Below are 22,509 nucleotides of genomic sequence, written 5' to 3'. Positions count from 1 at the left end.
CCCGCTCCTGGGCCCTGTGTCGTGGGGGCTGTCCCAGGCCCCGGCCCCTCGGCCTGCGTGTGAGCGGGGCGGGGCGGGAGGCGAGCCGCTTCCGCGTCCCAGAGACGGAAGCAGAGTGCCGTGTGCCGCCAGAGGCTGGCGTGGGGAGGGCGGGCGGTCGGGGCCGACAGGAAGTGTGCTTGTCGCGGGTTCCGGGTGTCGTGGGCCCCCCACCCCCCCGCCTCTGGGACCCTGCCTGGCGCGCCCTGAGGCTGGTCTCTGCTCGCAGGCCTGGCGCTCGCCGAGTACGACCAGCCCTACGGCGGGCTCCTGGACATCCTGCGTGGGGGCACCGGGCGCCTGCTCACGAACATCAAGGACACCTCCTCCAAGGTCATCCAGTCCGTCGCCAGGTGGGTCGAGGGTGTGGGCGGCCTTGGCGGCAGCTCGCGGCTTCTCTGCAGCGTGTGGATTTCCCACCCGCGGGGCGTGTGCACCCTGCAGACCTGACAGCCTCCTCAGGGGCGTCAGGCTGCAGCCCCGGGCCCCGCCGGGTTGGGGGGCCCTCCACAGGAGGCGGAGGCGTGCTGGCGTCTGCCGGGGGCACCCTCGCCTGAGCGAGGCGCCGTCCACGCCGGCCGTGCCCCTGCCTCGCCGCCCCTCACGTCTGCGCTGTGCCCTCTGTGGCGCGGGGCAGGCGGGCGCCCCCTCAGCGCTAAGCGGGCCGGGCGCCCGTGTGCGGGGCCCAGGCGCGGGCTCCGGCCTTCAGCAGGGCCGGCACAGAGGCGTCCACCTCGCCGTGAGGCCATCGCTCCGCCCCAGCTGCCTCGGGACGCCGTCCTCGACGCGTTGCGGGGCCCCTGCCCCAGGTCGGGGCGCTGGCCCCTTGGCCGTGAGGAGCATTTCTCTGGGCATCTGTGGAAACCTCCCGACCTCGTTTCGCGTCCCCTTTCTTTGTACCGCGACTGCTGCGTGCTTCTCACCGCGTCGCCAGCGAAGGCGAAGGCGCGTGTGCGAGGGGTGCACGTGCGTATGTGTATGTGTGGTGTGCAAGTGTGAAGGGCGTGTGAGCCCCGGCATGCAGGGGCCAGGAGTGCACGCGCCCTCGCGAAGGGCGTGTGAGCACAGGCGTGGGCATTCGCGTGTCGTGGGGGTGTGTGGGAGTGCACATGGGGGGTGTGAGCACGGGGGTGTCTGTGGGCAGCCGTGGACGTGTGTGAGGGCACGTGTGCCCGGGACGTGCCGGGCACCGCCGTGGCCTCGTGTGCTCGGTCCCTGGCGCGATCGGGAGCAGAGCTGATGGGGTCCCGCCGGGGCCAGGTGTCGTGCAGTCCCGGGGGCCACGTGCCTCTGTGGCCCTCGGCAACACCCCGATTCGGGCTAGCAAGTGGCGTGTGCCTGTCCTAGTGTGGGCCCTTCGGGGTCCCGACCGTGGGGACGGGCAGCCGGGGCCAAGGCTGGATTCCGGGCAGTGACCACTCAGTGCTTACTTGACCCCATGCCGTTCACCCCCATGCCAAAGGCGGGTGGCCTTGGGCGACGGCACCAGGCCGCGGGCCGCTCTGCACGTGCGGCAGTGCCCGGCCATCCCCTCGGCCCCGCGGGCCGCCCCCTTCCCGCCGCCCTCCTCCCACCGAGTGACGCTGCAGGGTCTCGGCCGGGTCCCGAGTCGGAGGCTGCTGCCCGATGGCAAGGACGGGCGGCTCCTGGGCACGGCAGCGACTCGGCCTCCCTCGCAGAGAGACGTGCGGATTGGTTAGGGGCCGCCTTCCCGACGATGCCCTGGGCCCCGGCACCAGCTTCGTGCTGGGCAGAGAGAGGCCGGGCCGGGCGAGGAGCTGGGTGCGTTTGCTGCTCGCGGCGCGAGGTGCTGGAAGCCCCCAGCGGGGCCAGCAGCAGGGGCGGGCGTGGGGCTGTGGGCCCGCCTCCGTGGCCCCGGGAGTGCAGCTTGGTAAACAGTGCCCTGCGAGGCCGGGGAGGGTGGTCCGCTGTGGATGGAGCGCTTGCGGGGCGAGGCTGGGTCCGCGGCGGCACCCAGCGTCCAGTCCTCTTCCTGTGGTCACTCGGCTCCGCGTGGCGCCTGGGCAGAGGCGCCCTGCCCGGCATGCACCGGACATGGAGGCAAAGCCTGGGCCTGGCCACTCTGCCCGCGTGGGCGAGGTGCATGTGGCGCGCGCTCTCCTGGAACCCGACACCTGCCAGGGTTGTCCCCGTGCATGAGCGGTCAGCCCTGTGTGTGACCACCTCCTGCCCAGGACGCTTGCCCGCGTGCCCACTGCAGAAGGGGTGGGGCGGGCCTGTTCTTCGTCTCTCCCCACTGAGAAGGTGGGTTGCGGCGGCGGCCGAGGCCCCTGGACTGTGGCTGGACACTGGCCAGTCCCCGAGGGCAGGGCTGCTTCGCAGTGGGACCCTGACTTGGGGTGCCCGTGGCCCGAGCTGGGGCCTTCGGAGCCTCAGAGGCGCACTGGCCGGGCGGACGGGGGCATCTGAGGCACTGGCAGGCGCGGGAGTTCGCAGGGCGACTGCCCGGGTCACACCAGAGCGGGGCCTTGGGCAACACGCTGGCAGAAGACGTTCCCAGCCCTTTCCCCACGGGCTCACACGTGACTGGCGGCTGTGACCTTTGTGCGTGTGACCGTGAGGGCCCAGCGGCCGGCGGGTGGGCTGCTCTGCTCGCGGGCCCAGGTGCCCGGCGCCCGGCGCCCTGCGTAACGAGCTAGGGCCTCCGGCAACCCAGGGCTCTGCCACAGGAGGCCCGGCTCGGGGCCTGGGGGCGGCTGACAGGGACACTGTAGGGTCCCTGGGCAGCCCACTCTGCTGCGGGCCGAGCCCTCAGCAGGCGGTGCGCGGGCCCAGCAGCCCCGGGGGCCCGACCTCAGAGGAGGCCCCCTGCGCGCGCCCTCAGCTGCCGGCAGCGGGTCCGGGTCCTGGGAGCCGGGCCCCGGCCTGGGCCTTCCCTCTGCGGTCTGTGCGTCTCTCTCGAGGGCTGGGGGTGCAGCTCCCGGCTGCCCGCACCCTGGAGCCAACACGCCCGGCCTCACACAGCGTCCTGCCGGGTGCCGCGGCCCCGGCCCTGCGTGTCTGCAGCGCCTGGCCCCTGCGCTTGGCGCTCGCTCCGCCCCTGCGCCCCACGGGTGCTGCGTTGCCCGGTCCGTGCGCCACCTCGGCACCGGGTGCCCGGGTCAGGCCGGCCGTGGCCGTGGCCTGCTGGCCACAGGCGCGTCCTGTGTGTGTCCTGTGCTCGCCCTCCCTCTTTTCACGTCAGGCTTTGCCTTTTTAATTGACTTTCACGCGTCCTAAGTACTGATTTGTTCTGTGAAGAAGGTAACGCGGCAGGAAGTTTCTCTCTGTCGCTCATCTCTCTCTGGTTCTGTGCTTGGTGTCTGACTTACCCCGTGGGCACACCTGTGGCTTCCTCGTGTCCTGTTTTCTCGTTTGGCGGGAAGTTTTTTCATGCCCCATTTTAAATGGGTTAGACGTGTTTTAAAATACGTTTCAGAGTGGTTAAGTGTGTTTCTAACTTTTTTTGTGCACGTGCGTCTGTAATTTACGTGGACCTTACTTTGGGGGTTTGTCATTGACTCCGGCCTGCCGTCCCCCAACAGGAGAGACCCCTCTCCCGTTCGGCCGAGCCAGGCCTTCCGGGCGACCTGCGAGCCCCGCGGCCGTCCTCTGAGCCCCCGCCCGCCGGCAGGCCTCCCCTTCTCTCCCTCCCCAAGGCGTCGGCCCCTCTGCTCGACTGTGTCTTCCGGTGAATTCTATAGAACACGCTTGTCAGGTCGCCTGCCTGGTTGCTGCGGTCTGTCCATGTTATGACCGGACTGGGGACACTCGGTCTCCATGGCGCTGAGTTTCTGACTCGTGTCGTCATTTTCCTGTGTAAAGAGCGTTTAACGTTTCTTGCAAGGCAGGTGTGCCGGCAGCAAATCCCGTCCGGTTCTGTCTGTCTGAGAAAGGCTCTAGTTTTCTTTCACTTTTGGAGGGTAATTTCACAGGGCACAGAATTCTGAGTTGGTGGTTTTTTTTCTTTTTACCACTTTAAATGTTGATCCCGTTCTCTTCTGACTGGCCCGGCTTCCAGGAGGTCGGTGGGATTCTTCCGTTCCTCCGGGTGGTTCCTCGCCCGGCCTCCCTCGGGCCCTGGTCTTCGTCTTTGACCTTCTGCCGAGCGTTGGTGCCCAGGCGCCGTGCTCCTGGTTTTCGCCCGGCCAGGTGTTCTCTGGGGTCCGTGGGTCTGTGGTTCGGGCACGTTCTCGTTCTCGCGTGTCCTGAGAGCTCCTGCCCCCCCTCCCCCGGCGCCCCCGTATGTGCACGCACCTTCCGCCGTTGTCCCACGGCCCTGGCTGCCCCGACTGGGTTTTCAGCCGGTTCCCTCTGCTTCTCGGTTTCCCGAGATGGCGCCGGCGTGCCTGAGGCTCGGGGCCCCTCGCCGCGCCGTCCCCGAGCCCGTCCCCCGAGCCCGTCCAGGCGTCTCTTCTCAGCTCGTTCCTGGACGCCCGCCTTGTGCGCGTGGCCGCGCGCTGCCCTGCCAGCTCCGATTCCGCCTCGGAGGCTCTTCGTGGTGGCCAGACGTGGCGTGCTGGGTCGGAAGTCTCCCTCGCACAGTTTGGTCACCGTCCGTCTTCGGCGCCGGCTCCGAAGCGGAATGGCGCTGAGTCAGAAAGGATCCTTCCGCTGGGCGCACGCGGCCCCCGCGCTCGCGGTGTCTGATTTCTCATCCACCTCCCATGTGGACATCAGCTCTGCACACGGGCACGTGCACAGATGCTACACTCACACACTCACACACACACACACACACACACACACACACTCACACACACACACACACACACTCACACACACTCACACACACTCACACACACACACACACACACACACACAGCGTGCCCCAGGAGCTGCAGCCCGACGGTGACGCCGCCCTCCGCGGCCTCTGCGGGACTCGCTGTGGTTTAAGATCTTGCTGCTGAACCGTAGGAGTTTCCTGCGATGACTGAGTGCTTTTTAATTCCAGTTATGCGAAGGGGGATTTGGACATATCCTACATCACATCCAGAATTGCAGGTACGTCAGCAGCTGTGGCCATCAGTGCCCTCCCGCCCCCTCCCCGTGCGGAGCTGGGGCACGAGGTGCTGGCCGTGGCCAAAGCCCTCGCCCCGGCGTCAGGCGGGGCGTGAGGGCGTGGCCCGTGGGGAAGGCGAGTGTGCCTCGTGGGCAGCCACACGCTGGCCCGAGGGTGACCTAGGACATCTGTCCCTGAGTCCAGTGCACCTCCAGGCCCTGTGGTAGACAGCGCCAGTATCATCCCAGCTTCTCCCCTCTGGAACTTTCTGGAATTCTGAGGTCATGAGAGGAATGATGCAAGGTCATGCAAATTTAAAACTTGGGTCTCCAGCAAAAATCAAAAGCACAACCAGACCCAGACACCCAGCCTGTGTTGTGTCCCAGGCCTCGGGCAGACCCTGCTGTCCAGCTGGGGCTGCAGATAGCCTTCCTCGCAAACGGCTGGCCCGCTGGGGGCTCTGCATCACCCCTCAGCTCCCACTGCGCCGATCAGCCACCCGCGCAGGGCGCAAGCACAGGGCCTGTGCGTGGCCGGCCACCCAGCCAGGGGCCGGGCAGCCTGCCCTCACCCCGCACGGGTCCCCGGAGCGGGCTGCTGACGTGGGCTGTCTCTTGCAGTGATGTCGTTCCCGGCAGAAGGCGTGGAGTCGGCCATTAAAAACCACATAGAAGACGTGCGGCTGTTTCTGGACGCCAAGCACCCCGGACGCTATGCCGTCTACAACCTGTCCCCCAGGACGTACCGGCCGTCCAGGTTCCACAGCCGGGTGCGTGGCCGCGCCTCGCCCCCGCAGGACCCCCTCAGGGACCGGTCCGCGCCTCGGCGGGGCCGGCGCCCGGCTCCCGGCCTTCCCCGGGGCTCTGACGGGGGCCGCGGTCGGTGGGCGGTCAGTGGGTCGAGTCGGGTCGGCCGAGCGGCGCCGTGCTGCCGCTCGCCTGGGGCCCCGCGGCCCCCCCCCCGGGAAAGGAAGCTTCGGGACGCAGACCCCGTCACGGCCGGCCCCGTGCGTCGAGCGGGCCGGCTCCAGGCACTCGTCGCCGGAGCTGCACACGTCCCGTGGCGGGGGGCGGGAGCCGGCGCGCGGGGTGGGGGCGCGTGGGTGCGGAGCCCCCGCGAGCCTGGCCCTGCCCCGCAGGTCTTCGAGTGCGGCTGGGCGGCGCGGCGGGCGCCCGACCTGCACCGCCTGCACGGCCTCTGCAGGAGCATGCACGCCTGGCTGCGGCAGGACCCGAGGAACGTGTGCGTGGTGCACTGCGCGGTGAGTGCCGGGCCCTCGGGGCGCAGGCGGCGGGGGCGAGGACGGGGGGGGGGGCTCGCCTGGCGACGGTGCTGCCAGGGGGCCGCGGGGCCCGCCTCCTGAGGACGGGGGCTGGCGCGGGGCCTCCCGGCGGGTCCCCGGAGGCGCAGGGCCCGCCCTGGCGTCTGCAGCCGGCGGCCCCGGGCCTACGTGTCCCGGCCTCGTGCGACCTGCCCTCGTCCAGCAGTGTGGACGCTGCGCTCTCTGGCCCCCCGGGGCCCCCAGGGAAGGCCCCCGCACGGGCGGCGGCAGCGTCTCTCGTTGGAACACGGGGGGACACAGGGGCCCCCACGCGGCATTCTTCCATCTCCCGGTGGGAGTCCTGCCCAGCCGCACCGGGGCCCGTCCGCCCCGCAGGACGCCGGCTTTGGCCCGCCTGCTGGGGCTGAGGACGAGCCTCTCTCCAGCCGCAGCTGCACAGCAGGGCTCAGGTGTGTGGGCGTCACAGTGGCTCCCACCAGACACACGGACAAAGGGTAGCGCCTCTGCGCTGGGGTGGTCGAAGCCACAGCGGCAGAGACGGCGAGGGTTCCGTCAGGGTGAGCGCGAGGCCCGGCTGCAGAAAGCGGCCGTCTTGTGCTTTTTGGGCTGGGTTGGCACGTCACCGGGTGCATTTCCGTAAGCTCCAGAACGTGCAGCCCAGAGGCAGGGCCCTGCTGTCCCCAGGGGAGGCGGGGGTCGGGACGCCCGCGGCCCCCGCGTGCGGCGTCAGGACCGCCCCGTGCCGTGTGTCCTAGGACGGGCGAGCCGCGTCGGCGGTGGCCGTGTGCTCCTTCCTGTGCTTCTGCCGGCTCTTCAGCACCGCGGAGGCTGCCGTCTACATGTTCAGCATGAAGCGCTGCCCGCCGGGCATTTGGCCGTCCCACAAAAGGTACCGCGCCCACCGCCTGGGGACGCGGGGTGAGGCGTGGGCCCTGGGCGGTGGGCTTGGTTTCGCGGGGCCTGGCGCCTGGGGCCCCGCCCCACGGCCTGCTGTGCTGGCGAGGACCCAGGCCCACCCGCCACAAAGGCTGGAGAGCAGGGCCTGGGCCCCGAGCAAAATGAGGAACTGCTGACCCTTTAAACATGTCAACCTGGAAACCGTTTTTCCTCCCGTGTTCCAAATCCATTTGGGTCCCCGAGTGGTGCCTGTGGAGCAGCTGCCGCCAGTTGGGGGCAGAGCGGGAAGGGGGTGGTTAGCCGTGCCGTGGGAGGCCTTGGGGCCCCACCCAGGCTGCCTCCTGGGAGCCATGCAGGTGTGTGGAGCACATTTCCATCCTAACTGCTTAGCGAGTAGCCCGTAGCAGGACCAGTGTTAGGTTCCTGACTCTTGAGACCTGTTGAGCAGTGGCCGGCCCGGGACCTGCAGAGCGGCTGGCGTCCCTGGGGAGCAGCAGGCGGAGTTAGCAGGCGTGCGGACCAGTGAGGTGTGGGCGTGGGCGTCGGCCTTCTTGAGTCTCCACTGGGCAGTCAGAGCAGGCGCAGAAGAGCCAGGGCCTGAGGGTGCCTCCCTGTGGGATGAACGTGGTCGGAGCGCCCAAGACCTAGACTCCCCTGCAGGAGCCGGAGATGCTCGCAGAGCAGGCGGGCGACGTGCAAGCCCGCAGCAGCGTGGGGACGGTGAGGAAGTCCCGTGGGAAGGCCAGGCACGAGGAGAGACCTGCGAGTGGCACCGAGCAGCCGGACCCGCACCCCTGCCGGGCCGCCTCACGGAACAGTGAAGAACGTCGTCGAGGTCGCCCCCAGTCAGGGACAGCAGCAAACCTCGGACAGGGGACACCGAGCAGGGACAGGGACGCCCAGGAAGCCCACCGCAGCTCTCCCGACGCAGAGCGGCAGAGAGGGACGCCGTCCTCGCGGGGGCACAGGGCACAGCGGGCAAGGTCGTGTTCTGGGCCGTGTCAGGGCCACAGGTCGAAGGAGCGGAAATCGTACGGGCTGCGTTCACAGGCCGAGGCAGGGCAGAACCGGAGGTCGGTGGCAGAAAGCGGAGGGATCCGTGACCGTTTCCGAGTTCACGCACGGCCTCCTTCCCAGCACCCCGGGAGTCGAGAACGAAGTCGGACGGGAAGCGCGAAAACGTTTCTCGCTGAACGGAAATGCCGGCGTCAGATTCGGGGCGTGGAGCTAGGACGCTGCTGACAGCAGTGAAACTCGTGCGGCCGAGGAAGGGTCGCATGTGCTGCCAGGAGCACAGAGCACGCGCGTGAAGAGGCGTGCAGGCTGTGCGCAGCGTGCGTGACGGGCCGCGCCTCCCGCCCCTGCAGGTACATCGAGTACGTGTGTGACATGGTGGCCGAGGAGCCCATCGCGCCCCACAGCAAGCCGGTGCTGGTGCGGGCCGTCGTCATGACGCCCGTGCCGCTCTTCAACAAGCAGCGGAGCGGCTGCAGGCCCTTCTGCGAGGTCTACGTGGGGGACGAGCGCGTGGCCACCACGTCCCAGGAGTACGACAGGATGAGGTGAGCTCAGGGGCGGGCCCGCCCTCCCCCGGGCCGCCGCGCGAGCCTTCTCCGTCCTCGGGTCCGGGCCACGAGCAGCGAGCAGCCTCGCGGGCTGTTCCCGGCAGGCAGGCGGGAGCCCCGTGATGGCAGGCTGGGGCGGCTCTGACGGGTCATCCCCGAGAGAGCTCGGTAGCACACCAGCAAGACCAGAGCGTCGGAGGTCGGCGTTGGCGAGCTCGAGGCTTGCTCTTCAAGACAGCCTCTCACTCTCGTTCTGTCCCACAGGGACTTTAAGATCGAGGACGGCAGAGCGGTCATTCCCCTGGGCACGACTGTGCAAGGGGACGTGCTGATCGTGATATACCACGCGCGGTCCACCCTGGGCGGAAGGCTGCAGGCCAAGGTGAGCTCCTCGTGGGCCGGGGCTCCCGTGGCAGCCCGCCTTGTCCCCGCCTCCCGTGCAGCCTCCGGGTCCCCCCGCCGCGGGACGGCCGCCCGCATGGGGTCTGGGGGCTGCCCTCCGCGACCCCGGGAGGCCTCTCGCGGGGCGCTGCCGTCCCGCCGCCATGTGCCCGAGGCGCCCGGAGTGCGGCGACTGTCTCAGCGCGACGCGGCGCTCCGGGTGCCTCTCGTTTGCGCCCTGCAGATGGCGTCCATGAAGATGTTCCAGGTCCAGTTCCACACGGGATTCGTGCCTCGGAACGCGGCCACTGTGAAGTTTGCCAAGTGTGTGGGTTCGCACTGGGGCGGGGGGGGGAGGTCCAGGGGGCGGGGGGCGCCGCACGCGGGCTTCCACCCCGGGTCTGCCCGCAGAGCCGCCTTCGCTTCAGGACCCCCTCGACCACGGCCGCCCGCGCCTCGCCGGGGGCGCCCTGCTCGCGAGCGGGAGGTGGCAGCAGCAGCCGGGCCCTCGCGGCTCGGCACCTCCGGTCGGCACCTGAGGCGGCGCCTGCTCCGCTGGGCGGGGCCGGGAAGGGCCCGGGGCGGTGCCGGCCGGCGTGGGAGGCAGCGGGGCAGCCGCCCGTCCCGTCCCGTGTCCCGTCCAGCAGTCCTGGGTCACCGCGCCCTCCGTTCACGCCGACCGTGAGGACGGTGGCTCTTGGCCTCGCTGCGCACCTGGCCCTCGGCCGCCGGCCCGGTGCGGCCTGAGCTCAGCAGGACGGTCTCCGCGTGCGGGGCCTTCGCGCCTGCCGGCTGCTCTTGCTGCTCAGTCTCTCGCACGCTCACACACGCGTGTGGGGCACACCCAGACTCTCGTGTTCCAGCAGGCGGCTTCAGAGGCGGCTGCCCACAGGTCCCCAGCCTGCACCCTCCGCGGCCGGCTCAAGTCCCACCCACCTGGAGCTGTCAGGGCCCGGCCCGGCTCCTGGGGGACGTGTCACGCGGGGTCTGCACGCGGCACTTAGTGACCCACCGCCCCCCTCCGGCCGCCAGCGTCAGGAGGCCAGGGGTGCGCGGCTCACGTTTCCGGATAGGGCCACTCTTTCAAGTGGTTTTTATCATCTTTTTATTGTCTTTTTCACGTTGGCGCTTAAAAAAAGTTGTGAAGTGCCCGTGTGACAAGATGCCACAGAGACAGGAAGTGTCGCAGCTTTGGCGTTCCTGTGAAGATAGCCCCCGAGCTTCAACGGTTCTTAACCTGAGCAGGCGTGCGTGCAGCCGTTGTCACCAGAGACCAGAAGGCGAAGGTGGTGATGGCCACAGTGACTCAGGCGCTGGACTCAGCAGACAGGGGCTCCCGACAACGGGGCACTGTGTCGGGGGGGGGGGGCAGGAAGAAGGGGCTTCCGCTGGGGCTCTGCACGGCGTGAGACGTGGCGGCCGTGGGGCCCGGGCCCCGGGAGAAGAGCTCAGCCCGTGGGTTCCTAGCGGAGCAGACCCCCCAGAACACAGAAGTCGTGAGTTCAAAGCAGATACCTTCAGGCTGAGGAAAACTGATGGAGAGACAGAGAGGGTCGTGAGAGGTATCGGGGCCGGGACGAGGTCCGCACGCTCCTACTGGAGTCCTAGGAGGAGAAAGAGAACAGAACTAGCGTTCGAGAATGTTTATCGGTAAACGTTTCCTCGCACCGACGAGCAGCGTCGCGCTGTGGCCGCAAAGCCGCCTTCGTGAGGGGGCCCTCGGTCGGCGGGAAGGAGCCCCTGCCAGGCGCGTCACCGCGGGTGCCGAAGGCCAGAGCCGTCGCTCCGAGCCCCTGGCCTCCGGCCCGCAAGCCCGACAGCGGCCCTGCAGGGAGCCGGCGGGAGCCAGGCGTCCCTGGGGACACCCTTTCACGTGCTGAAAGACGCGCGTGGGCGGCCTGGAGTTCTGTCTCCAGTGAGTGTCCTTTGGAGTGGAAGTCAGTCACAGGTGTCTTCAGGCCGAGACGGTGTTCAGACACGACGCACGGCCCGCGCCTGCGGAGTGGGTGACGAGGCAGCCGGTCAGCAGTGGGGTCACTTCTCCAGCGAGACCCCAGTGGGCGTGAGCACAGGGGAGGCGCAAGTCAGCCACGTGCACCCCGACTAGAGTGGCCGAGGCGCAGGGAGCTGCCGAGCACGTCGCCGGCACAGGGCGGAGTCGGGAGACGCTCGCACTGTGTCCCCGAGGCCGCCCTCAGGACGCGCGGCCCCCGCGGCCTCTGCGCCTTTCGTCGGCGAGGCCGGCACGTGCGTCCCGGCACCTGGCGCCGCGGTGTGTGCGCTGCGACGTGCGCCCGCCGGCTCAGCCACCACGCGGGCCGACCTCTCCCTGGGGCAGGAGCGACTCGAAGCGTGGGGGGGCACAGGGCGGTTCTCGCGGTCGCCACACTGCGCCTGGCCGCGTGCGTCCTCACGGCCGCAGAGCGGGAGGGGCCCAGCGTGGCCCCCGGGCGGGCGACGAGCTGGCCCTCGCGGGGCGGCAGCTCTGCCCAGGCCAGCCCCGCGCAGAGCGGCTCGCAGGCCCAGGACCCCGTCGTCAGCTCAGGCCTCACGCGGGGCCGTGGACAGCGAGGACCGGCTGCCCGGGGCGGGGTGGGGTGGCTCAGAGAGGCACGGGGACCTTCCTGGGTCGAGAAGGGACTTTCTTAACGTGCTGGTCACACAGCTCGGGAACAGCCAAACACAGCCAAAGTGCCCTCAGGTCGCCACCCTGCCTGTGACGCCTCCAGCTCGGTCAAGGAGGGGGCTGCCGGGTGGCCCTGCCGGGGCGGGAACATGCTGTCCACGGGTGGGGCCCTCGTGCGGAGAGGGCCTAGGAACGGGACGGCGAGAGAGGGGTCTGGGTTGCCATGAGTGGGATGTGCTCTCAGGTCTGCCCCCCGTGGGGCGTCCTGTGAGCAAGGGCGGGCCCCCCGGGTGTGTCTGTGGGCCAGGCTGCAGTCTGTGACACAGGTCAGTGCTGGGCCCTGCGCCCTCTGAAACCCAGGGCCTGTGGGGGCTGCTCCTGTACCTCTCACAAACCCCATTGTGCCCTCACCGGCCTGCCGGGTCAGCAGGCGGGCTGGGCCCGGGGCAGTCTCTGGGGGCCAGCGGGGAGGGGAGCGGGCATGGGTGGTGACCCACGCGGCGCCCGGAGCTGAGCCCGCAGAGGCCATGTGCCCCTCTGCGGGGACCCCGCCGCGCCCCCTCCGCCCGTGCTGCCTGGCCTCGCCTCCTGTGGGCGGGCGTCGGGGCCTTCCCCGGCCCTTGCCGCCCGCTGGGCTCCCCGCCCACGGTTCCTGCTTCCGCTGCTCCCGTCTGGTGGAGGGGCCGCCCGTGCCGTCCTGCTGGCGCCCAGCCAGGACGGGAGGTGGGCCGTGGGGGCCCCTGGGCCCGGAGGGAGTGGGCGGGGGGGAAGAGGGGGGCGCATGCAGAGGGAGCCGTGTCTTCGCGGGAACGGGAGGGGTCAGAACTGCTGGATGTCGCCCAGTAGGGCCGCACGCGCTCACCAAGTTTGCGCGTCAAGTGCTGAGGAGTGAGAGCCGGAGCCTGCCGTGGCTTTGCCCCCTCCCCTGAGCCCCGTCGCCCCGGTGGGAGAGGTTGGTCGGGGCCAGTGGCGCCATGCGGGCCGGGGGCGGCTGGGCACCCCCCCCCCCCGACAACGGGCGCCGCACAGTAGGTGGCCGTGGGAGCCTGTGGGGGCGGGGCGGGGCCTGTCCACAAGGGCGAGAGTCCCTGGGGGTGGCCTCGGGGCGCGTGGCTCACCGGGGAGTCCCCGGAGTCCGCACAGCCCAGTGAAAGGGCAGCCGAGGTCGCCACTGTGGGTCGCCCCGGGCGCTGCCGTCCAGGAGCCGGCCTCGTCCCTGTCCCCAGCCCGGCAGGGGCAGGCGGCTGCCGCCCCCGGGCCCTCAGCCAGCACACTGCCGGGCCTGTGGCCGGCCCTCAATGGGGGTCTTCGAGGCAGCGTCTTCGCGGAGACGTGCCGAGCTCCCGGGGGGCCCCGCGGTGCGCACGCCCGTGTGCACAGACCGTCCTGAGGCGCAGCGGCCATCCTGCGCCCGGGCGGCACTCGGCCCTGCTCTGGGCTCTTTGCTGGTGGACGCTGGGCGGCCCGTACAGCGTGTCACAGCCTTCCTGACGGGCACGCGGCCCCCCCCTGCAGGTATGACCTGGACGCGTGTGACATCCAGGAGAAGTACCCGGACTTGTTCCAAGTGAACCTGGAGGTGGAGGTGCAGCCCAGAGACAGGCCCGGCCGGGAGGCTCCCCCCTGGGAGAGCGCGAGCATGCGGGGGCTGAACCCCAAAATACTGTTTTCCAGCCGGGACGAGCAGCAGGACATCCTGTCGAAGTTTGGTGAGACCCTCGTGTTCTGAGCACGCTCGTGGGGGCCAGGTTCCGACGCCGCCCCGCGAGGCCGCTGGGGTCAGGCCGAGCGTGGGGCCGGGCGCTCGGGCCGGACGCGCCCTCGCTGGTCTGCTGGGCGCGCGCCCGCTTCAGATGTGACCCGGATGTCGAGGCTTCGCCCTGGACCGCGGGGGCCACGCGGCCACCGGCGCTGCAGGGCGCGCGTCCCTGGACGACCCCTCGGGCCGCCCAGCCGTCCTGGTCAGGGCAGCCGCACACGGGTCGCAGGGCAGTGCACCACGACACGCTCCTCACGCTGGGTCTGCAGCTTCCACGGTTCCTCCGTGAAGACAGCCGAGTGTCCCTGAGAACCGCGTGTGCGGCATGCGCGTGCCCGGGCGTGCCGTGCACATGCGTGTTCTGGTCGTGTGTGTACCGGTGTGCACACGTGGCCCGGGGCAGCTCCGAGCACACGCGGGTCCGCGCGCAGGCCGGTCCCGGGGCTGTCGGCGCAGGCTCCCCGTGGCCGTGGCCGTGGTGGGCATCGCCCAGTCGGGCGGCCGGGCCTGACGCCCCATTGCCCTGGCAGGGAAGCCAGAGCTCCCCCGGCAGCCGGGCTCCACTGCTCAGTACGACGCCGAGACGGGGTCTCCCGACACAGAGCCCACGGAGCCGGAGTCCCCACAGACCAGCAGCAGCACGGACACCAACCACTTCCTCCACACGCTGGACTGGCACGGTAGGCGCCGTGGGCACGCGGCCCGAGCCCCGGCCGACGGAGCCCCTGCCGTGCAGCCGCCTCAGCCGGCCGTTTCTTTTCAGAGGACAAGGACTCAGAGCCGGTCCTAGAAAGTAACTTTGTCAAGGAGATGCCACCGGCCCCAGCTGAGGACGGAGGGGACAGTGAGCCATCTGACGAGGACGCAGCAGCGTTCCCAGCCGAGAGCAGGGACGCGGCTGCCGAGGACGCGCCAGGCCCGGCAGCGAGGGCGGCAGAGCGCGCCTTGGTGTTGGACGCGGACTCGCCGGCCTCGCCGCAGGAGCCCGCGGGGCCGGGGGACGGCGTCGACCTCCTGGGGCTGCACGCCGAAGCGGGACCGGCGCCCCCTGCACAGGCCTCCGGGGGCCCCCCCAGCAACGCCGACCTGCTCGGCTCCCTCTTGGGGACCCCCGAGGCTGCTCCAGAGGCCTCCCCAGGCGACCTCCTCGGTGGCGAGGACCCCCTGCTCTTCACAAGCCCGGCCCCTGCCCCAGGCCCGCGGAGCACGCCCCACGACGGCCTTGGCCCCGCGCCTGCCGGTGCGTGTGCTGCGCCGCGGGGCTTCCGGGGGGGGGGGGTGCCTGCGGGAGTGGCGCCCTGAGGCCCGGGCCGCACCTCCGTGGAGGGCGGGGCCGAGGGTGCACCTGTCGCCGTGGCCGCGTCTGCCGGCCTCTCACCTCCGCCCGCCTCTCAGGGGTCTCCACCGCCGACCCGTTCGACGCGCTCCTGCTGACCTCCGACCTGGACGCCCCGGCCCAGCCCCAGCCAGACCCCTTCTGCGGATTTCTCCGCGCGGACCCTCCCGCCCCGCCCGCACCCTTCCCCTCCGCCCACAGCGCCCCGCCCCCGGCCTGCAGCGCCGACTTCCTGCAGCTGGGTAAGCGGCCGCGCGGCCCTGGCTGACGCGGCGTGGCTGCCGGCCCTCCGTCCACTCCAGGTCCTCCGCCCTGTCCGGGGGGCGTGGAAGGCAGGTTGTGGGGGTGCTGGCGTGCGGCCACGGCGAGTGTGTCGCCAGCCGGCGGTGGGGAGCGGGGGAGGCCTCTGAGGACCCGGGCAGAGGAGGGACGGGCCGCGTTGCCCAGGGAGTGTGTCCACGTGGCCGTGACGTGTCCTCGGCCCGGGAGGAAGAGGGGGCTGACAGCAGCTGGGGAAGCCCCTCGCTCAGCTCGGCCCCCGTGGGCTGGGGCGGCCTGGCCCGGGGCCCGCTCGGCCAGCACTGTCTTGGGCCAGCTGCACCCGCAGGCTGGCTGCGGCTGCCCGTGGCTCAGGGGGAGCTCGTGGTTGGCGGGTCCCCACAGGGTCCGCAGGGGGCAGACCACACACTGCTGTCTTCCAGGGGACGTGCCAGCAGAGCTCAGCAAGGTGACAGCCTCGGCCAGCCACCCGGACCTGCTGGGAGGGTGGGATGCGTGGGCCGAGGCGGCAGCCCCCATGCCAGCCGCGGAAGGTAGGACGCGGGCCCTGGAGCCGGTTCCCCTCAGGGTGCCCACTGGGCCTGGTGCCTTTCTCCACCTGTAGCCCTGGACCCCCCAGCAAGGGCCGAAGGGCGGGAGCGCCAGCGGCCGCGAACAGGCTGCGATGAAGCCTGGGCTCGGGGGGCGTCCCCCGCGTCCGCGCGACCCACGGGCCCCCGCGCACTGCCGGGCTGGCCTGGGCAGCGGGGGCCGGGGGTGCAGGCCGGGCCCCGGGGAGCACAGGGCCAGGCAGCTGTCCGCCTCACACCCTCGCCCTTCTCCAGGCCCCTTCTTCTCTCCCGGAGGCCAGCCGGCCCCCGCCGGCCCCCCAGCCGGCCAGACCAAGCCTCAGAGCCTGGATCCGTTCGCAGACCTCGGCGACCTCAGTGCCAGCCTCCAAGGTATTGTGCGGGACGTAGCGGGTTACACGGAGTGCCGGGCTGCTCGTGGGAGTGTTCGGTCGTCTGTCCTCTCGTCCTGCTCTCTCACCAGACTCAGGCGCCCTAGACAGGCCCTCACCTGCGCCGCCAAGACCCAGGCCACAGCAGCAGGAGTAGCCGGTCTGCCCTGCCGCGGGGCCCTAACCCAGCTGGCACCATGGCAGACTGGTGCCGGGCCTGGGCCAGCCGGGCATCGTGGTATGCATGGGGCTGTCTGGGGAGCCGGGACTCAGCAGGGGCCTCGCATCGTAGCCTTGAGTCCCCTAGAACTGATCCGACACCCTAGGGACAGCGGCTGCAGAGGCCCCTGCAGCTCCTCCAAGAGCACATAGTGTGTGAGTCCTTCAGAGGCCGTGAGTGTCAGGACTTCGTCCTTGGTGGCCGGGTGGCTGTTACTCTCCAGGTTGATACCACGTCTCCTCGGAATGCTTGCTGCTCAGGGCAGTCAGCATCTGGCCCTTGGGTGGCGTCTCCTGTGGGAACGTGGTGCCCAGCAAGCCCTCGCCCCTGCCTGCCCCGGGCAGCCTCTTCCCTAATCTGCGGCTGCAGGGGCTCCCGCCGGCACCTGCTGGGTCCCAAGGGTTTGTCGTTCTTTGAGGAGTCCTTTCTAAAGGTGGTTTCCTGGCGTTTCAGGGGGCAGTGTCTCTCGGGGGCGTTCCCGGGAGTTGGGTTTGTCCTCGGTGTTCCGCACCCGCGTAGCCTCTGTCGCAGGCCATCTGAGCGTGAGACGGGGCCACCCGGAGCCTCGGGGTGCGGCCTGGGCTGTCGGCTCCAGGTCTGGTGGGGAGGGGCTTCTCCGGACGGAGCCCGCCCTCAGGCCTGCACTGTGGCCCGAGAGCTTCCGTCAGCCCTGGGGACACAGAATCCCAAACGCGATGGCAGGTGCGAGAGGACAAAGACAGATGCGGCCGGAGACCACAGCGTCCCCGTCGCCACGGCACCGCGCGGCTGGCCGGACAGAGGCCGGGCAGGCTCGGGAAGCGCTGCCCGCACTGCGCCGAGGCGCGCGCGGCACGCAGGGACCCGTCGCCGTGCCAGGAGCACGTCCCCTCAGCGCGCGGGGCCCTCAGCCAGGAAGCTCGTGTCCCGGGCGCTAAGCAGAGGCACGTTTGGCGGCACAGGAGCCGCGTGAACCGTCACCCTGCTGACCTCGTAGACTCGAGCCAGAAGTCAGAAACGGTCAGCCGCTGGGGGCCTGAGCGGCTCCCCTCAGAGTGCCACCAGCGACCCGGGAAGTCTCGGGGGAGGCAGCGCCCTGAGTGACGGGAACGTCTGAACCGGCGAGACCGAGGAGTGGCCCTGTGGCGCTGCATGCCGTCGGGCCCGAGAGCCCGGGCAGGCGGGGGGGGGGGGGGGGCGTGCCGAGAGCCCGGACGGGGCCCGGAACGGTGACGGGCAGAGACGAGCCGCTGCCCCGGAGACGCCAGGGCCGGGGGCGGAGCGGCGTCGCCTCGGGCTGTGCGCAGGGCCGGCAGGGGAGTGCCTGCGCCGCCCGTGAAGGCTTGGACGTGCGTGAGGGGGACAGTCTTCAGCAGCAGCGCCCCCACCCGCTGAGGGGCCCGTCGCTGCAGCCTTCCGCGGTCACCAAACGGACTCGCCGTGGGAAGCCGCCCCTGCCGGAGGAGCTGGAGTCACCCTGGCACCGGGCCGGACTGAGAGCACGAGCAGAGGAATCAGGCGGCGTCCACAGCAGTGCAGGGGAGCAGAACCCGTCAGACGCCAGGCGGTCCCACGCACACCCACGCGGGGCCCCCCGCAGCCGGGCGAGGCTGGCACCGCCTTCCAGAAGCAGGTGACCCAGCCCGCCACCCACCCGGCCCGCAGAAGTCACGTGACCGTATCAGCAGAAGAGGCTCTGGACGGGGCCCAGCGCCTGGTCGTGGCAGAAGGGTCAGCGGGCTGGTGACGAGGGGGGCACTCCCACCCCGGTGACAGGCACCGAACGGCCCCCCGGCCCAACTACACAGCGGGGAAGACCGCACCGGCTGAGGGCCGGTCGAGGCGGGCACGCCGTGCCCCCGAGTCCCAGCCGGGCAGCCCAGGCAGCAGGAGCGTTGCCCGCATTGCGGGGGAGGAGCCGGTCCCTGTGGCTCACCTTTGGCAAACTCCGGAACCCTTTTGACGCTGGAGCGAGTCCCGCCTCGGCCGCAGATGTGAGGCCAGCAGACGAGCAGGTGCGCTGTCCTTAGCGCCACGCACAGGGCCTGCCCACGGAGACAGCGCCCTCGCGGCCGCTGGGGGCGAGGAGCCTCAGGTGGGACCCAGGACATGTGCGCCGGAGCTACGCAGCAAGCGCCACGCGGGGCCTGGCAGCCCAGCCCCCCCCTCACGGCCCGGCAGCCCACAGACGCGGGGAGGAGACCGGGCGGCGGGGCGTTCTCCGGCAAAGGAGCAGCGCGGAGGCCGCCGCCCAGCCGGGGTCGAGGCCGTGTGGCGCTGGGTCAGCCGAGCAGCGGCCGGACGCGGAGCCGTCTGAGTGAGGGCAGCTGGCTGGCGACAGGCGCGGGAGCCGCTGCCGTCGGTGCCGGGCGATGGGCCGTCTCCCTGGCGGCAGGAAGGTCACCTCGCCTCAAAGGTCACGCCTCACTGCGGGCAGCGCAGTCGGTCACAGGCTCAAGTGTGAAACGCGGAAACCCTCTGGGGCCCAGGGCGAGGTTTAGGGGTCACGACCTGCAACAGGAAACGTGGCTGCGTCGGCTCCTGAGGACTCCGTGCTCCGCCCTGCTGACGGGGGCCGGGTGCGGAGGCAAGCGGCAGACGCGCGGAGAGCGTTTTCAGAGCACGCGTTCGACAGAGAACTCGATCCGGGCCTCCGGGCCGTGCAGGCGCGGCCAGGCCTCGCCGGGCGCCGCCGGGCGCCTCCGCGCCTCCAGGTGGAGCGGCGGGCGTGGCCGAGTCAGGCTCCGCAGCAGCGTTGCGATGAGGGGGTCACGGGCCTGCCGGGCGAGTGCTGACGAGGCGCTCCAGCCCCGGGGCGCGCGGACGGCCACGCTGGCACCCGGAAAGGTGCCACCGGGAAACCGCGATGGCGCGTCACCCCTCGGGGCGGTCGAGCAGTGGGGCCGGCGGCAGGCGCGGGCGCGCAGCACCCGGGCCCTCGCGCGGCCGGCCACTCGGGGGGCCCGGGGCCGGCTTCCTCGGGTGAGCGCGCGCGGACAGGGACGCGTTCACCCGGAGGGGACGCGGGCCTCACGCACGTGCTCACGGCGCCTGCGGCGGCTCGTGCAGCGCGAGCCGACGCCGAGCACCCTGGCTGGCTCCGCAGCTTCCTGTGGCTCAGTGTGAAAGGGAGAAGCTGCAGAGCCGGCCCTGCACCTTGAGAGCGAGGGGGCGGGGTGCGCCCGCCCCCGCCCCGCCCCTGCAGACTGCCCAGCTCGGGGCCTCCTCCCCCCAGGGCCGCCCGTCGGGCCCACTTGCTAACGGCCGCCTGCCGCGACTGTCTCCCCAGGCTCACCCGCTGGATTTGCTCCGGGGGGCTTTGGTCCCAAAGCCGCCGCGCCACCCAAGGGCAGTGGTTCCTGGCAGACAAGTCGGTCCCCTGCCCAGGGTCCCTCACGGTCCTCCCAAGCCAAGCCGCCCCCCAAAGCCTCACAGCCAAGGCCTAACTATGCTGCCAACTTCAGCGTGATCGGCGGCCGAGAGGAGAGGGGCATCCGCGCCCCGAGCTTTGGTGAGTCTCCTCCACACGCGGCCCCCGGGGAAACCTGGGCGAGCTCGGGGGCCCGCAGCCTCGTGCTCAGAGGACACCCCCGTGGGTGGGGGCGGGGTTCAGACCGCGGTGCTCGTCATGGGGATGGCGCGTCCCTCGCGGCCCCTGCTCCGAGCGCTGGGCGTGGAGGTGCGGTTGCGACGGCCGCAGGCCAGCAGCGCACTGCCGTGCTCCAGAGAGGGCGACCCCCGGCTGCCTCTCCTTTGAAGTGTCACATGGCGCCCGCATCCCGGGCGGGCCGAGTGTCCCTCAGCAGAGTTTCCGTCCTCCAGCTCAAAAGCCACGGGTGTCGGAGAGTGACTTCGAAGACCTGCTGTCCACGCAGGGCTTCTCCTCCAAGGCCGACAGGAGGGGCCCGAGGACCATCGCCGAGATGCGGAGGCAGGACCAGGCGCGGGACGCAGACCCGCTCAAGCTGAAGGTGCGCGGTGGCCGCCGGGGCGGGCGGGGCTCCCTGGGCCACCTGTGCTCCCCCAGGTTGTCTAAGCGGACAGCACGTCCCCCGCGGCCGCCACGGGGCCCTGGGGTTCGCCGAGAGGCTGCGGGGAGCCTTCGGGGTCCCTGGGTGCATCCGGCCTGCACCCCGAATGGGCAGTAGCTGCCTTGGGCCTCTGTCGTCGCACAGGAAGAGTGTGCGCCGTTTCCCACAAGGCCGAGTGAGCCTTCCGCGAGTGCAGGAAGGGCGCAGGCCGCCCGGCTGCCTCCTCCACGCTGACCGAGGGCGGGGGCTTCGGCCTCTCCCTCCGTGGCTAAGCGCTTCTCTCAGGACACCTAGCCAGACGTGAGCTGGCTCGGGGGGAGCGGCTTGGGACAGCGGGCCCGTGGGAGGCCTGCCGTGCCCGGCCCCCGGGTCCCACTGTGCCGCAGCGTCACCGGGTGCTGGGGGTGGCCTTGCTGAAGGGTTGGCGGTGACCTGGGCCTGCAGGCCACCTTGGGCGCCATGGCCTTGAGCGTCACCTGATAGGCCGCCCGGGAGCCCGGCCTTGTCTCGCTGCTGGGCGGGGCCAGCGCACTGGGGTCAGCAGGCCAGCCTCTGGGCGACGGCCGCTAGCTGCAGGCCGGGGCGGGGCGGCGTCCGGGACGCCGGTCTGCAGCGCCCGCCCGCCCCGCAGCTCCTGGAGTGGACCGAGGGCAAGGAGAGGAACATCCGCGCCCTGCTCTCCACGCTGCACACCGTGCTGTGGGACGGCGAGAGCCGCTGGGCGCCCGTGGGCATGGCCGACCTGGTGACGCCCGGCCAGGTGAAGAAGCAGTACCGCCGGGCCGTGCTGGTCGTCCACCCGGACAAGGTGAGCGCCAGGCGGGGCGCGCGGGGGCGGGGCCGGGCCGGCACAGCGCCAGGCTGCCCTCACCGCCGCTCCCGCAGGCCGCCGGGCAGCCGTACGAGCAGCAGGCGCGGATGATCTTCATGGAGCTGAGTGACGCCTGGGCTGAGTTCGAGACCCAGGGTGCCCGGCCCCTCTTCTGAGCCCGGCTGTGCACGCGGCTCGCGAAGCCGGAACCTGCTGGGCTCCACCGTGAGGACCACCACCCCCCCAACCCCCCACCCCGAGGCCGTGGGCCCGCACAACGCCGTGCCGCGCCCAGCCCGCGGCAGACCGGGTGGACTCCATCCATCCGGCCGCGAGACCGGAAAGCATTCCGAAGCCTCTCGGCTTTTTCTTTTTTTTCCTCTTTCTCAAAGGAAAGTGTTGATTCACGCTCCTCCCACAGTCGTCACAGTTTGTGATTTATTTTGTCTGTGGCCAACCCCTCCCCCGGCCCCGCCCGTGAGCGTCCGTCTCCCGTGTAATCAGCCTGGCTGCTGCCTGTACAGAATTAAACTATTTTCTGACGACGCCGTGTCCGTGCCGAGTCCCCGACTCCCCACTGCTCTGCCGTCGTCTGGCCTCAAAGGCACAGCACGGGGACCCCACGCACTGCCCGGTTGGCCATCTCGTCGCCGCTGGCCCGAGACTTCTCTGGGCCCCAGGACAGCCCGGGCCGGTGGTCACCTGCAGCAGGAAGGCAGGCAGTGTGGGGACCGAAGGGTCCCCCACGGCTCGGGGTCTGGAGGTCGGTCCTCTCCGGGCGCTGGCTGTGCCCCGCGGTCACTACCCGTGGTCAAAGCGCAGGCGCCCGGACGCTGTCCCTGTGGGAGCAGAGGGCCCTGTGACCTGTGCATCCCCCGTTCTCAGCCAGGGGGGTGCAGGGCCTTTGGTGTTCAGCGAATTCAGCACAAAAACTACTTCTTTGAGTCGAGGCCTGTGGCACAGGCGCCAGCTGCTCCGTCTCGGGGGTGTGGTGGGGGGGTGACGGGCCATGCGTCAGGGCGGGTGACGGCAGCGGTGGCGTCCTAGCCTCCTGCGGGCTGGTCTGTCTGTCCACCAGGCCCAAGAGCTCAGCCCTGGCTGCCCGAGGGTGTCGTGCCTTCGTCCCCCACCCTCAGTCCAGGCCAGCAGTGCAGGCCTCGGGGACCCTCACCTTCGCCCAGAGAGCGGGTCACCGACTCGGACGTGACGCCAGTGGAGCGCGAGGTGACCCGGGCGCGTCCCGGGAGGCGAGTGGCCCGGAGGCGGGCAGCTCCCACTGCCGCCGTCTGCGGTGGGCGTCGAGGCGATGTCCACCTTGATCAGGGGCCTCCCGTGCTGCGTCCCGCCTGTGGGGACCTGGCG

The 22,509-nt window shown here is 70.9% G+C and overlaps 1 protein-coding gene across 3 annotated transcripts in view; it reads left to right on the top strand.

Moving 5' to 3' along the window:
- Positions 1-21,692, top strand: part of GAK (cyclin G associated kinase) — a 38,425-nt gene extending 16,733 nt beyond the window's left edge. For all 3 annotated transcript variants that reach the window (XM_016159255.2, XM_036227358.1, XM_036227359.1), the window contains exons 11-28: positions 269-392; positions 4,994-5,043; positions 5,662-5,810; positions 6,180-6,302; positions 7,079-7,212; positions 8,588-8,782; positions 9,050-9,167; positions 9,411-9,490; positions 13,308-13,501; positions 14,082-14,231; positions 14,315-14,791; positions 14,947-15,129; positions 15,589-15,699; positions 15,991-16,107; positions 19,595-19,816; positions 20,128-20,276; positions 20,968-21,144; positions 21,222-21,692. In XM_016159255.2, coding sequence (XP_016014741.2) covers positions 269-392; positions 4,994-5,043; positions 5,662-5,810; positions 6,180-6,302; positions 7,079-7,212; positions 8,588-8,782; positions 9,050-9,167; positions 9,411-9,490; positions 13,308-13,501; positions 14,082-14,231; positions 14,315-14,791; positions 14,947-15,129; positions 15,589-15,699; positions 15,991-16,107; positions 19,595-19,816; positions 20,128-20,276; positions 20,968-21,144; positions 21,222-21,323 — 2,855 coding nt within the window. In that variant the 3' untranslated portion in view covers positions 21,324-21,692. The remainder of the gene's footprint in view (positions 1-268; positions 393-4,993; positions 5,044-5,661; positions 5,811-6,179; positions 6,303-7,078; positions 7,213-8,587; positions 8,783-9,049; positions 9,168-9,410; positions 9,491-13,307; positions 13,502-14,081; positions 14,232-14,314; positions 14,792-14,946; positions 15,130-15,588; positions 15,700-15,990; positions 16,108-19,594; positions 19,817-20,127; positions 20,277-20,967; positions 21,145-21,221) is intronic.
- Positions 21,693-22,509: the final 817 nt, after the last annotated feature.

The sequence above is a fragment of the Rousettus aegyptiacus genome, unplaced genomic scaffold (assembly GCF_014176215.1).
Source record: "Rousettus aegyptiacus isolate mRouAeg1 unplaced genomic scaffold, mRouAeg1.p scaffold_m13_p_10, whole genome shotgun sequence".
In the NCBI taxonomy this organism is placed as follows: domain Eukaryota; kingdom Metazoa; phylum Chordata; class Mammalia; order Chiroptera; family Pteropodidae; genus Rousettus; species Rousettus aegyptiacus.
This window is presented reverse-complemented; position numbering and strand designations above follow the sequence as displayed.